The sequence below is a fragment of the Populus euphratica genome, unplaced genomic scaffold (assembly GCF_000495115.2).
Source record: "Populus euphratica unplaced genomic scaffold, PopEup_1.0 scaffold672.1, whole genome shotgun sequence".
In the NCBI taxonomy this organism is placed as follows: domain Eukaryota; kingdom Viridiplantae; phylum Streptophyta; class Magnoliopsida; order Malpighiales; family Salicaceae; genus Populus; species Populus euphratica.
In genome coordinates, this window is record NW_011500536.1 from 89,567 (window position 1) to 103,420 (window position 13,854).

Below are 13,854 nucleotides of genomic sequence, written 5' to 3' on the forward strand. Positions count from 1 at the left end.
AGCTAATATCCAATCTCACCAGGGATCATTGAGATATTATACAGCGAATAAGAACACATGCATCATGATAGGAACAATCATTTGATGATTTTGGTCATCAGAGATGGATCATGAAAGGGGAGTTAACAGTATGGTCCCATGAATGCTTGGCGATCAAATTAGTGATGGGATGCATAGCAACAGACAAGATGAACAAAAAATTCTCCTTACAATGATGATTCCCAAACCCCAAGCAACCAAGTAAAACACGGGGTGCCCAAAACTTGAACTGGCATCAACCAAATCCAGTCTTCAGTTCTTTTTCTTTGGCATAGACATGCTTGTCAAAAGGAGTTTGAAAGTGACATGGGATGGAAAGAAATAGTATTTCCTGACTGTGCAAAGTACCATATTGAACATATTTTATCTCTTTTATATATTTTATAAATATTTACATAGGTTTTATTGGGAGGTAAACGAATCTGATTTACATGTTATTTCAAATTTGAGTGCTCATTTTAATATTAATATTGTAATAGTTTTTGCTGTTTAAATTATTTTTTACATTAAAAAACACTTTTAAAAAAACAATGTGCATCACAATACTAAACACATAATGAATCTAAACAAATTTGCTTTGTGTTGTTATGTTGAGTATAAAATTAAAGAGAAGTGCTTATGAGATTTTTTTGTTAATACATTGTTTAAATTGATATTGATATATTAAACAAAATCTTATCAAAGTCTTTCATATTAAAACATAAATTGACCTTTGATGCATTAAAAAAACAGTCCAATATTAAAAACGAAAAAAAAATTAACATTCATCGAGGCCATAAAATTAAAATTAATCTCAAAATTCACCTTAGAGTTAGCAATGTCATGGGAATGAAAGTGAAAGCTAAACTCATTTGAGTTAGTTACAAACTTAAAGAAATGGACGACATTATGCGCTTGATGGTTTGTCAATGAAGATAGGTGCTGCCTCATCAATTAATATTAAAAACATTTTGCAAGACAAATACACCTAGAATCTGAATTTCTTTGTCGGCATCAGATTACCAATCCTTTTCCGTTTGATTATTTGTTGTTTTATCATTTCTTATAATATATTTAAGCACTACGCATTTAGCTTTAACACCACCAGGGCCTCTCTTCTCTAACCATAGAGCAGAGAAGGGAACACTAGACTTGATCAGAATATTCTCTTCTCTATAAGGAAAAAAAAGGCGGGGTGGGGGGGTCTTGGAAGCCTTTTGTATTGCTGTTTCTTTCCACATTGCCCTATAATCCTCTTGTGGTCTTTCTTGGCTTCCTTAGAAAGATCAATCTACTGTTTGTGCATGATCATATATGACTAGTGGGTCTACTTCTGCAATGGAGTGACAGCTGCTTCAACAATCAAGTGACTGGCGCAAGCCCATCTTGCTAGTTATCTCTCTTCCACATTGCATAAACGTAACTCGAAAGCAAAAGGAATTGAGACACTCTTGTTCTTTTCGCAAAGGGGTACTCCTCTATATAACCAAGCACACACAGAGACACTTGGTGTCACATACTTTTGAGCCTTCCTTGAACCCTTTATTGCACCAGTCCTAATTAGTCCAATGGATCGTTTATCATCTGCTAGTAACATTTTTCCTGCTGGTCGGGATGGTGTTACCGGCCAAATTGGATTGATTTGGCAAGTAATAATGGAACCGTTGACCGTGCCGGTCTTGAAATTATTGGTGGTAGTGTGTTTGGGCATGTCAATAATGATTTTCATTGAAAGAGTGTACATGGGGGTTGTTATAGTTTTTGTGAAGTTGTTTGGGAAAAAACCAAATAAGAGGTACAAATGGGAGCCTATAAAGGATGATATTGAGCTTGGTAACTCAGCTTATCCTATGGTTCTGGTGCAAGTTCCAATGTACAATGAAAAAGAGGTACCTTTTCTAATGTTCTTGTCATTTTGTTTTACTGTTGCTTTTTGTTTATCGTGTTACTGTATTCTAATCTCTACTGTTCCATTGCTTTCAGGTTTATCAGTTGTCTATTGGAGCTGCCTGTGGGCTTTCTTGGCCGTCCGACCGGATCATAATCCAAGTTCTTGATGACTCAACAGACCCTGCCATTAAGGTTAATTTCTACCTCTAACTCATCTTGTAGTTTGCTGAAGTATTTATGTTTGATTGTTTGTGTTCAAAGTAAATTATACTTAAAAAGTGCGTGCGCCCGCGAGCGCAGAGCTTGGTGGAAGTAGAATGTCAGAGATGGGCAAGCAAAGGCATCACTATAAAGTATGAGATGAGGGACAACAGGAATGGATACAAGGCAGGAGCTCTCAAAGAAGGCATGAAGCACAGCTATGTTAAACAATGTTTTTTTTTAGCCATATTTGATGCTGATTTTCAGCCTGAACCTGACTTTCTTTGGCGCACCATACCATTTCTAGCTCACAATCCTGAAATTGCTCTTGTTCAAGCTCGCTGGAAATTCGGTAATCTTGATCAGTAACTTTAAACATAATTAATGAATTTAATCCTTGAGGTCCACTAAATATTTGAACGTTGGTCTGATCATTCCTTTTCTGGGGCGATTTTGTAGTCAATTCTGATGAGTGCTTAATGACAAGGATGCAAGAGATGTCATTGGATTACCATTTCACTGTGGAACAAGAAGTGGGGTCTGCTACCTATGCTTTCTTTGGATTCAATGGTAAAACCCATATTAACAAAGCACTAAATTGGTTTGGTTTTTTTCTTAATTTGCCATAAATGTCTTAGACAGATTGATACAAATATGGAAATTGGGTACAGGTACTGCTGGTGTGTGGAGAATTTCAGCGGTCAATGAAGCTGGAGGGTGGAAGGATCGAACGACGGTAGAGGACATGGACTTGGCTGTCAGGGCTAGCCTCAAAGGCTGGAAGTTTGTTTATGTTGGTGACCTCAAGGTATCATTTTCAGCCTCCTGACTTTCGTAAATGGAAATACAAATAAAAAAATCCCACCAAATTTTTATTAGCCACCAGCCTTACCAGCTGGCTTGGTAATTGGTACGTCGTATTAGTTGTTAGATTTTGAATTTCTGAATAGTCTTTGCACTCGGTATCCTCTGCCACATGTTAATAAAAGATAATAAGCTAAAAAATTTAATATCGATTCCATGTGCTCCTAGCTAAAACTTGGTTGTCTTTTTTATTTTTAGGTGAAAAATGAATTGCCAAGCACTTTCAAAGCTTATCGATATCAGCAACATAGATGGTCTTGTGGGCCAGCAAATCTCTTCAGGAAAATGGCTATAGAAATAGTAAAAAACAAGGTATGCTCTTTTATTACACCCTCTTTAACCTGACAATTAAGAATATAGAAAATCTGATCAAATTGTTGGTCCGTCTTCCATTTTTGACTAATTAGCATACTATTTACTGCAGAAAGTGTCAGTTTGGAAGAAATGTTATGTGATCTACAGTTTCTTCTTCGTCCGCAAGATTGTGGCACATATTGTCACGTTTTTATTCTACTGTGTTGTTTTGCCTGCAACTGTTCTGGTTCCTGAAGTAACTGTTCCTAAATGGGGAGCTGTCTATATTCCTTCAGTTGTAACTCTCCTCAATGCTGTTGGAACCCCTAGGTCTGTCCATCCATCCATCTTATCCTAGGGTTAACCAAACTTTCTTATAGTCCAGTTTTGTAAAACTGATAGTTTCTAATGCTTTCAAATCTGCATAATCTTGCAGATCACTCCATCTGATGGTTTTCTGGATCCTATTTGAGAATGTTATGTCTCTGCACCGGACTAAGGCGACATTTATAGGTCTTCTGGAGGGAGGAAGAGTGAATGAATGGGTTGTCACTGAAAAAATAGGAGATGCTCTTAAGGCCAAATTACCTGCTAAAGCTACCAAGAAACCGCGGATTAGGATTGGAGAAAGGTAAGCTTAGCATTCAAGATTCCTTATGAGGTTATCAGGAAACCAGTTTTTAATGATTCTGAGATGAAGTCTGATGTTGTTTTCTTGATGGTTGAATGTTACCAGATTACATTTGCTAGAATTCTGTGCTGGAGCCTATCTCTTCTTCTGTGGATGCTATGATTTTGCCTTTGGAAAGAACAGATACTACATATTCCTCTTCCTCCAATCCATTGCCTTCTTCATTGCAGGATTTGGTTACATTGGCACCTTTGTCCCCCACTCTTAGCAAGAATCTTTCATTTCTCCAAGAAACAACAGCATTGTGATTCCATCAGGGACAGTTTTTTTTTATTATTATTATCTTTGTTGCAGGCTATTGAAGTAAAGGCTGGTCATTCTTTTCTTGTTGAACATAAGGGATGCTGTATTTTCGATTTCTTTTTACAAAAACCTTTGTGATTTGTTGTTATTTTCAGGGTACAAAATAACAAGGAAAGAGTAAATTGGTAGATATAGTAGCATATACGTTGTGCTCCCATGAATGTAGACATCTTTGTAAGGGCTGATGGTTTGAAATAGAAAGGTGGAATTTTGTATTGATAATAATATTGCAGATGGACAAGGAATCTATAGTTGAAATAAAAAGATTTTGGCAATTTATGCATACCCTTTCTCTTTCTTATCGTTTGAGCAATCATCCACAATGTATCACATATTTCTTTTCTTCCTTTTTTCCCTCTAATTAAAAAAAAAACAAAAGCAAAAATTTTATTGAAAGATATGAAAATTAACAATAGAAAGAAATGCTGGCTATGGGGTTCGAACCCATGCGTACTTATGTACAGAAGATCTTAAGTCTTCCCCCTTAACCTCTCGGGCAAACCAGCTTCCATGTTGGCTCACGGTATTTTACTTATTGTTTAGATAGTGAATGCTTTTCTTCTCTCTTCTCACAAATCCTATGTTTTCGATTTTTTTTTTTTGCAAGCCTCCCTGTATTTTAGGTCACGAATCCATAATGATGCTCTTGAATTGTTATTCTTTTAAATAAGGATTTTTTTTCTTTTATTTTTGTTTAAATTGACACCCTTTAAAATAGTAATATATATTCTATTTTTATTACATGAATTATGATGTCTTTTTGGATTAGAATATTTTTTTTTTATTACTATCATCATTGAAACTCCTAAATCAACCTTGAATTAGACGTTTTGAGAATAAAAGGAAAGAAATTAACAGGAAAAGACAACAAACTTAGACAACATGCACAAATAAATAAAAAGTCTTATAGTAATTAAATAAAGAGTTAATGAATAGAAATAGAAAAGGAAAATAAAACGATCTAAATTCTCATAAATAAAACCATGAAAGGGAAACATAGATAAAAAATAAATAAAAATAAAGACAAGAGATAGAATTAGAAAAAATAAATTTAAAATGTAAGATTAACATTTTGAATGAATAACTATGTTGTATATCTTTTTCAATTATATAATTTATTAGCAGATTATTTTTATTGGGTCTTTAAAAAAATTTTATTATTAGCTGTAATTAGTATTTTTTTATGTCTAGTTAGAACTTCATAACTATAAAATTATATTAATTTTTATATTAAAATAATTAAATATATTATAAAATTAATTTTGTTATTGGTGTTGTGTTTAACTCTAATTAAATTATTTAAATAATAAATTCATGTATAAATTTAGATTTATATAAATATAAAATCTTAAAATAAGATATTGTCTATCTACATCAAATACAACTAAAATAATTATTTTAGCCTCTTAAACAACATTTTTATTAAAAAATTATTTTTAGGCGAAATAAAATTAAAATAATTAAAGTTTTTAGTAGAATGAACTCCCATTAATAAAGGGTTTTTCTTTGGTGGTGCTACTTTCGGTAAACAATCAAATCAGATAATTAATGAGTTTAGAATTGGTACGAATGAACTCCCATTAATAAAGGGTTTTTATTTGGGGTGCTATTTTCGTTAAGATCAAAGGGTTTTTGTACAAATTCGTCATTTCAGCATACAAGACATCGCGGCATCATCATCCCTTCCAGCAAAACTTCAATATGCATGTGGCATGGGCATTCCTCATCCTGATATCATCGTTAACCTCTGCTCTTATAAGTCGCTGTGAATATTTACTTTACCATTATTGATGGAGGTTCACAGCACCAAGGAGCTTCTGCAATTGCATGTTCTCACAAAAAAAGAAAAAAAAAGAGGGTTGATACCACCTTGGCAAAAATCCAGAAAGGACATGATTACATACCGACAGCACAAGGCACCTTTAGACAGATGCCAAAAACATAACGTCCAATATTTGGAATATTGGAAGTTACTAACCGCAAAAAATTGATGTTTTTGTATTTTTAAAGTTTTTTATTTTTTATTTTAAATTTGTATTTTTAAAGTTTTGTATTTTTTATTTTAAATTAATTTTTTTAATTTTTTTAAATTATTTTTATAGTTGTGTTTATTTCTTGAAAAGTAATTTTTGAAAAATTATTTTTTAAATTTTTCTGTATTTTTTTATCATTAAAAAAATTGATTAACGGAAAATATTTTTCAGTCAAAAAAAATTTAGCTTGATTTTACATGAAAGTATTTTTCTAAAAAATTTAGACGAAAAATACTTTTTAAAAATTATAAAAAATTTATAAATATTATATTATTTACTGATTATATCAAATTTGGTCCTCAAACTTTTGGTTGTTATATATATATATTGAATATTGAATGTTTATTTTTTAATTTCATTTCTTAAAATTTAATTTTTATATTAATTTTGCTCTTTTTTTTGAAAATTTTTATTTACTTTTTTCTTATCATTTTTTTATTGAAATTTTTTATCTATTAAATTTGGTCTTTATTCTTTTAATTGTGACTTATTTTATTTGAAATAATTCATGAAATTTTAATTATTATTATTTTAATTTCTTCATCTTTTATTTTTTTATTTTTTAGATTTGATTTCTATTATTTTGATTATAATTTATTTTATGTGAGATAATTTATGAAATTATATTTTTTTCAATTCATTTTTATTTAATTTTTTTAATTTTCAAGATTTTTTCCTCATTATTTTAATAAACTTGAGAAAAATAAAACATTAATAAGTTATTTTTCAGTTTATTTTTTATAACATAATCAAATACTGGAAAGTGTTGTTTAATTTATTTTTCATTATATTACCAAATATTATAAAATAATTTACTTTTCTGAAATTCATTTTAAAAAAATACTTTCCAATAAAAAAATAATTTTATAAAAAAACTAAAAAATATTATTTTAATATATTTATAAATAAAAAGATACTTTAATCCATATAATTTTTAAAAATAGATACAGCACGAGGATCTTTTGGAAGATAGCGCTAGTATTTGCCATAGGCTTTTAGGTGGTGATCATCCCGAGGTCCAGGACAAACCAACCGAGGAGCCAAGTAGCCTCCTCATAAATCCTAAAGGCCACAACATTGATTACATGCTGGGAATTCCTACTGTTGTCTTATTGGCAATATTCTCCCTTGTGCCCCTCTGAGGTATATACAGCTCAAGTTAAAATTCATAATCCAAAAAAGACTAGAATTTCATAACTACGTTGCTAATTAGGACTCTTCTTTCAGATTATTCTAATCTGGAATATATATAGCTTGATATGTGAGAAGTCCAAGGCAACTAAATGTATAAGTAAGCTTGCATCAGGGAGAAAAGTACTTGCACGGTTGCAGTTAGGAAGACAGAGGGGAACAAAACATGGAGCTGCTGCTGCTGCTGCCGCCCAAGGTCACAGTTGCCGTTGCTCTTATCGGCCTTGTCAGCATTGCCATACGGATGTGTGATGCTCTAATATTCAAGCCAGAAAGGCTTCGTTCGAAGCTACGAAAGCAAGGTATCCGAGGTCCACCGACTACATTTTTGCTTGGAAACATACGGGACATTAAGAAGGCACAATCTAAGGTCTCAAAAGCATCACGGGAAGGAGAACAAGTGATAAGTCATAGTTCTTCCAACACTCCTTTCTCATTCTTCGAGCAATGGAGCAAGAAATATGGTATAGATCAATTCTTAGATCTCTCATTTTCAACTCCAACATACCATGTTTAATTATGTTGAAATCATATCATTTCAATTGAAGAGAGTCTAATTACTTTCATTTTTCAGGTTCAACATTCATGTTCTCGCTTGGGAACATACAGATATTGCATATGAACCATCCTGATGCGGTGAAGGAAATCAGCATCTGCACTTCCTTAGACTTGGGGAAGCCTTCTTACCAGGTAAAAGAGCGCGGTCCTCTGCTTGGCCAAGGTATTCTGACCTCAAATGGTGCAATATGGGCACATCAAAGAAAGATCCTAGCTCCTGAATTTTACATGGAGAATGTCAAGGTACAATGTGCTTCAATCATTGGCGTCCATGAGCGCCCGCTCACACATGCGCACGCGTGCACATCTACAATTTCTTGCTATTTTAACAATGGTCCAACTTTTGTAGAATTTCATGAGCATCATGGTCGAATCCTCGAATATAGTAGTTGATTCGTGGACTAAAAGGATTGAAAGTGAGGGAGGAGTTGTGGACATCAACGTCGATGAAGACATGAGAAGCTTCTCTGGAGATGTGATTTCAAAAGCATGTTTTGGGAGCAATTATGCCAAAGGAGAAGAGATATTCCTCAAGCTTAGAGCTCTTCAAGGAGCTATGTCAAAGAAAGCTTTGTCATCTGGGATTCCCATTTTGAGGTATACAACTTTACAGCTTAAGTTTTTTATATTCAAATTTATCAAAAAGTTTAGTACTTAAGAACAAGGGGGTTAACTTTGTGATTTTTCAGGGCTCTGCCAACTAAGAGCAACAGAGAAGTTTGGAGATTAGAGAAAGAAGTGCGTGCCTTAATTTTGAAGGAAGTGAGGGAAGAAAAGGAACAAACATCGAAGGACCTGTTAGAAATAATCCTGAAAGGAGCCAAGGATAGTGAGACCAGCCAGGCTGAAATGGACCGTTTCGTTGTTGACAATTGCAAGAACATATACTTGGCTGGCTATGAAACAACTTCAGTCACTGCAACATGGACAATGATGCTTTTGGGATCAAATCCTGAATGGCAAGATAGAGTTCGAGCCGAGGTGCTTGAGGTCTGTGGGGGGCAAATGCCTGATGCTGACATGGTTCGCAAGATGAAATCAGTGAGTGCTATCTTCTATGCTAGCCCCCCCGATTGAGTCTGCTCTCTGGTTTCTTTAACTGTTACAACATCATCCAATTGACTAGTAAGTAACTTGATTGATTGCAGTTGACGATGGTGATTCATGAATCTCTGCGCCTCTACCCTCCAGTTTGTGTGATATCCAGGGAGGCATTACAGGACCTGAAATTTGGAGACATTTTTGTGCCCAAGGGTGTCAACGTTTGGACCTTGATTGTAACCCTACACCAAGACCCTGAAATATGGGGATCTGATGCTGACAAGTTCAATCCTGAGAGGTTTGCCAATGGGGTCAGCGGCGCCTGCAAGCATCCTCATGTTTACATGCCCTTTGGTGTTGGGCCACGGACATGTCTCGGACAGCATTTTGCCATGGCAGAACTCAAAATCCTCATCGCAACGATCGTTTCCAATTTCTCCTTCACTATATCACCCAGATACATTCACGCCCCAGCTCTCAGGTTGGTTATAGAACCTGAACATGGAGTGAATCTTCTCATTAAAAAGCTGTGAGCTATTAACTCACCTGTACTTTTTCTTCAGACATTTCGTTTGAATTTGTCCTTTTTATTTACATTTCAATACTGTGTCCTCTGCGTTCTCTCCACTTAGCCAATGCATTTGCGCAGTGATTGTATGTGCAAAAATATTGTCAATGGCAATAACTTGTTTCGCTAGTTATGTTTTCATCTGCTCGAATGATTAAACCTTAGATAGAAACCCAACATATTGAGGGGAAACACCAGTGTCAGGTCTTTGGCATCCAAAACCAACAAAAAGTCCTCTGCGAACGGTGACTTTTTTCTCTTTTTCATGGAGCCATTCTTGGTTGGATCTCGAATCTGTTCTTAACTTCATCCACCGTGCCTCACGCCTGCCTTTTCCAGGCCTAGAAATGTACTCCCACTAGTCTCTTCTTGGTAAACCCACCCAGCCGAAGCAATAATTTCGATCAACCAAGGAAAAAGAATGATGGCTCTATAATAAAGATAAGTTTATGAACCAGGGACTCTGCTTGACACTGCCAGGAGGCCGAGGATGAATAGTGATGTGACATCCATTTTGTATGTATGGAAAAATTGGTTATTTTCACTCTCAATCTCTTCCATGAAATTTTTATATGCTATCTTTCCGATGAACATAAACCCCAAAAGTGTACAGCGTATAAATAAGCCGAAAATACCTGACTTCAAAATTGTCTGAGCATTCAAAACTTCCAGTTTTGTAGAAATCATTCCGGCCAAGCTCCTGCTCGAGTACAGCATTGAAGGATCCGCCAAGAATCCGGTCAACAATTGTTTGTATGAAAACGTCATTAACAATTAAAGGTTATTTCAGGAAATGGGAGAAGAGTAACAGACCTCGATATCATTTTCTGGCAACCTAAGAACGTTAATATAGTGCCGCGGAGAGAGATTCCAGCGGAGAAATGCCATCAGACAGACCGTGGCCAACACCACACCAAAGGCAAAGTTCTGAAGGCATCAGCGTGCATACAAAGATGGGATAACTGTTAACCCCACTAATGGATGCTGACGAAAGATCATATGCGATCGTGTTATCTATCCTAGGGGAAGCTACAAGAGACATTTATGCGTGCCACGACGAAGCAAACCTCAATTTAATGACATTTTCCATCAATAAATAAAATACAATTTAATTCCATATTACAGCACAAACTGTCAGGAAAAGCAGAGAAAAATGCTTACACAGAAAATCATAGAAAATCGCTTTCTGATAGTAGAGTACCTACACAAAGTGAAGGGAGACTCAGGTAGCTTGGAAAAATCCCAAACTGCCTCTCTATGTTTCAAACCATATTTGTCAGCTGAGCAAGTTTGATTGGAAACTACAAAGCCGAAAAAAATCCTACCATAGGGGTGAAATGGTGAGGCTCAAATATATTATTGACTGGCGAGAACTGCCGCTTTTATGGTAAAAAAGTTCAAAGAAAAGTCCATCAAAAGATAACCAGAAAAATTTCTTGTTGTGTTGATCTATAATTCAAAAATAGTCATAAAAATCCTGAAGCCTACAAAAAGTTTGCGACTATATCGCTCAAACAGAGCTTGCAACGGCAAATCCATTGAAGTTGAGACAGACTCTTATTTTGATTGAATTGATCCAAAGCATGTAAAACTTTAATAAACCACATCAATTTCTACAAGTCCACTTTCTTATAACTTTGACCTGGGCTTGTCTCCAATATATCGTAGTGACCATATCCATGAAACAGCACATTAATGGGATTGACTTCATCTTTCTGGTACTCTTCACCGTAATTTACTATGTTTACCAAATTACCCGTTGTCCTATCTCTCATGAACACTGATATCATTGTCCTGAGCCATTGAGTTCAGAGAAAAGGTGTGTCAAACATAGAGGTCAAGTAAACATAAAGAAATCGGAATTCAAAATCAGCATGCAAGTCCAGCTATAGTGATGAGAGCATTTTGCACGCTAGGTTGGAGTATAAAAATTCTGTTTGCTTTGACATCACCTATTAGCACACCATTCAGTTTTGAATGGGGCCTTTTCAACAAAGTGGACCGATAGCAAGGCTGAGGTATTAGTGTACGGTCCTGCCCCACCGTTAATGTGAGAGTCAAGCCTTGTTCCTAGACAAAATCTATCAACAGGCACAAGCGCGTGCACCCACAAACATGTATGCAGACGACAGATTCCAGGAAAATCACAACTTTGAAGCAAAGAAGGATTTTGCTGTTTCCTGAGGCCCTTTTAAGAGACGCAAAAACTACTTTTGGTATATATGCTAAAGGGAATTGATTCTTTTGTTTCTGTTCATAAGTGAAAGGAAAAGGTAAAGAGCCATGTCAACATGAAGGATCAGCAAGGGAGCCAGCACGTATAAACTATTTAGTAATTAAAGATGCCAACTCACTTTAAAACATGAGAAGCCATCAACAACTCAGGTTCTCCACCCCATACATAAGGTTGTTGAATTCTCTTGACATATGCATCAAAATCTCCTTCAATAAACCTAAGTTGATGACAACAAAAGCAAATAATAAGCACCATTACAGCTAATTGATTAACCAGAAGGAGCTCGCAAATCAAATGGTCACAAACTTACCATTCGGTTTCTTCCCGCCTCTTTAAAAGCTCATCCACAACCTATTACAACAATTTTTGGTAATGTAAGTTATTAGACACTAAAGAGAATTATTACAAGATCGCAAACATATCTGAAAAATCCATACATAGTGAATCAGCTTCAAGTTTTTTTTATGATATTCCATTTGAGCTAATTTCCATATTTGAAATCTCGAGTTCTATAGGACTAGAAAGATTTTTAAAAAACAAAATGTCAAACAGTGTTGAATTTAGACCATTCTGCCTAGTCAAAAGATTCAATGGAAAACATGGGACTTGTCTCAAAAGTGCCCCCATTCTCCTCCCATATAATCCAAACTCTCATCATCCAAAGGGAGCTATACGAAAAAAAAATTCGAAAAAAAAAAAATCAGTTGGCTTTTGTCTTTTTAAAATCTATATTCAAAATTAAACAAATGAATTCTACCATAAAAACAATTCAACGAACTCCGTTTTCTTAAAACCTCAGTAACTCTAAACACTAAAACTTACTTGAGCTCTTAATTCATCTGCGAGTTCTCTTTGACGATTTTCATCAGGAGCATCTTCTCCATTTCTCAAACATGCCATATGAGCAATTGCTCTAAACAGGCATCGGCCATCCGCCAGCACCCCTGCACCACCCTCATTTTAGATTCTACCATCCAAACACAATCACACGCATGTGTGCACATACAGCATTAAGAAACAGCGACAACGTTAATGAATTAAAACCACAAATTTACATATATATGCTCTCAATAGAAATATCTAAAAAGATCATTGCAATATAAATAAGATTCTGTAGATCACTTTATCAACTAAACTAAGCAACACTAAAAGCAAAGTGAAAACTTTATACTTTACTTCACTCTACCAAACACGGTGATTTAAGAAGAAAAAAATCAAAATTCGAAAATTACACTTAAAGCAGCATCCATTAAACAATGCAAGCAAATTAATTTGTTTAAAATAAATGAAAATTGAGAATCAATGAATTCACGAAACAATATAATTTTATTTTATTTTTTACAATTATATTAAATATCATACCGTCATTTATCGCACACACAGAAAAACAATTTCATATTATTTTTTTCACAAAAAAAATTCAGTCAATAAAATGAAACAAAACCCAATTACCCAGATCATCAATCAAACAAAATCACATCATTACTCATCAAAAATCATCAAACACGCCAAAAGAGAGTGTCTTTAAAAAATATATATATAGAAAGAAGGAGTAAAAAAAACAATAAAACAGGGTCTGCAGTTAGTCATACAGCAAAAATTGTAACCGACCTGTGACTTTATAATCAGAACCAACAGTAGAGCCACTGCTATCCTGTTTCACATCATCAGAATTCACTGCACTCGCATTCAAATCACCACCGTCAATGCTCTCCTTGTCCTTATGATCAACATCAACGACAACATTTTCACGTCCCTCGATATTCACGTCACAAAATAACTCAATCGCCGGAGCAAGGCAAGCACAAACACCGAACAACAACCAAGCCGAATCAGGCCGACAGAGCCACCTCGCCGGTCTCCCATCCCACGCAACGTTCCACGAACCTTCCCCTCTCACACTCCTCCTCCCCCTCCTCCTCCGCCAGTCCGCCGGCTGGACCACGTGCCATATCGCCGCCGCTCC

The 13,854-nt window shown here is 35.1% G+C and overlaps 3 protein-coding genes and 1 non-coding gene across 6 annotated transcripts in view; 2 read left to right on the forward strand and 2 right to left on the reverse strand.

Annotated features, from left to right (window-relative positions):
* The first annotated feature begins 1,109 nt into the window (after window positions 1-1,109).
* Window positions 1,110-4,483, forward strand: LOC105115266 (glucomannan 4-beta-mannosyltransferase 9-like). Of its 2 annotated transcripts, none has more exons than XM_011012104.1 (9): window positions 1,110-1,907; window positions 2,002-2,100; window positions 2,209-2,461; window positions 2,569-2,679; window positions 2,781-2,917; window positions 3,172-3,285; window positions 3,398-3,597; window positions 3,704-3,898; window positions 4,129-4,483. In XM_011012104.1, exons 1-9 carry the CDS (start codon window positions 1,587-1,589, stop codon window positions 4,337-4,339), a joined length of 1,641 nt encoding a protein of 546 aa, XP_011010406.1. In that variant the 5' UTR covers window positions 1,110-1,586; the 3' UTR covers window positions 4,340-4,483. The 2 variants fall into 2 exon arrangements, with proteins under 2 accessions (XP_011010406.1, XP_011010407.1); XM_011012105.1 differs by having other exon boundaries at window positions 1,111-1,907; window positions 4,004-4,257.
* Window positions 4,484-4,684: 201 nt separating this feature from the next.
* TRNAL-UAA (transfer RNA leucine (anticodon UAA)) lies at window positions 4,685-4,767 on the reverse strand. Its single transcript has one exon. It is a non-coding gene; the product is annotated as a tRNA-Leu (tRNA).
* Window positions 4,768-7,292: 2,525 nt separating this feature from the next.
* LOC105115267 (cytochrome P450 714C2-like) lies at window positions 7,293-9,793 on the forward strand. The gene is made up of 5 exons (XM_011012106.1): window positions 7,293-7,949; window positions 8,060-8,286; window positions 8,393-8,640; window positions 8,733-9,084; window positions 9,192-9,793. Exons 1-5 carry the CDS (start codon window positions 7,652-7,654, stop codon window positions 9,615-9,617), a joined length of 1,551 nt encoding a protein of 516 aa, XP_011010408.1. The 5' UTR covers window positions 7,293-7,651; the 3' UTR covers window positions 9,618-9,793.
* A 1,282-nt stretch (window positions 9,794-11,075) lies between these two features.
* Window positions 11,076-13,854, reverse strand: part of LOC105115268 (uncharacterized) — a 4,822-nt gene continuing 2,043 nt past the window's right edge. Inside the window, exons 2-6 of one of the 2 annotated variants that reach the window (XM_011012108.1) lie at window positions 13,500-13,854; window positions 12,711-12,832; window positions 12,199-12,239; window positions 12,007-12,105; window positions 11,076-11,446 (exon numbers count right to left, since the gene is read on the reverse strand). In XM_011012108.1, coding sequence (XP_011010410.1) covers window positions 11,266-11,446; window positions 12,007-12,105; window positions 12,199-12,239; window positions 12,711-12,832; window positions 13,500-13,854 — 798 coding nt within the window. In that variant the 3' untranslated portion in view covers window positions 11,076-11,265. The remainder of the gene's footprint in view (window positions 11,447-12,006; window positions 12,106-12,198; window positions 12,240-12,710; window positions 12,833-13,499) is intronic. The other variant, XM_011012107.1, reaches the window with a different exon arrangement.

What these genes read in the sequence shown, in the direction of transcription:
- LOC105115267 (XM_011012106.1), top strand. Translation starts at nt 7,652, where the DNA reads ATGGAGCTGCTGCTGCTGCTGCCGCCCAAGGTCACAGTTGCCGTTGCT. An exon ending in TTTACATGGAGAATGTCAAG is followed by an intron (nt 8,287 to 8,392) that starts GTACAATGTGCT and finishes CAACTTTTGTAG; the next exon opens with AATTTCATGAGCATCATGGT. An exon ending in TGGTTCGCAAGATGAAATCA is followed by an intron (nt 9,085 to 9,191) that starts GTGAGTGCTATC and finishes GATTGATTGCAG; the next exon opens with TTGACGATGGTGATTCATGA.
- LOC105115266 (XM_011012104.1), top strand. Translation starts at nt 1,587, where the DNA reads ATGGATCGTTTATCATCTGCTAGTAACATTTTTCCTGCTGGTCGGGAT. An exon ending in CAACAGACCCTGCCATTAAG is followed by an intron (nt 2,101 to 2,208) that starts GTTAATTTCTAC and finishes CCGCGAGCGCAG; the next exon opens with AGCTTGGTGGAAGTAGAATG. An exon ending in TCAAGCTCGCTGGAAATTCG is followed by an intron (nt 2,462 to 2,568) that starts GTAATCTTGATC and finishes GCGATTTTGTAG; the next exon opens with TCAATTCTGATGAGTGCTTA.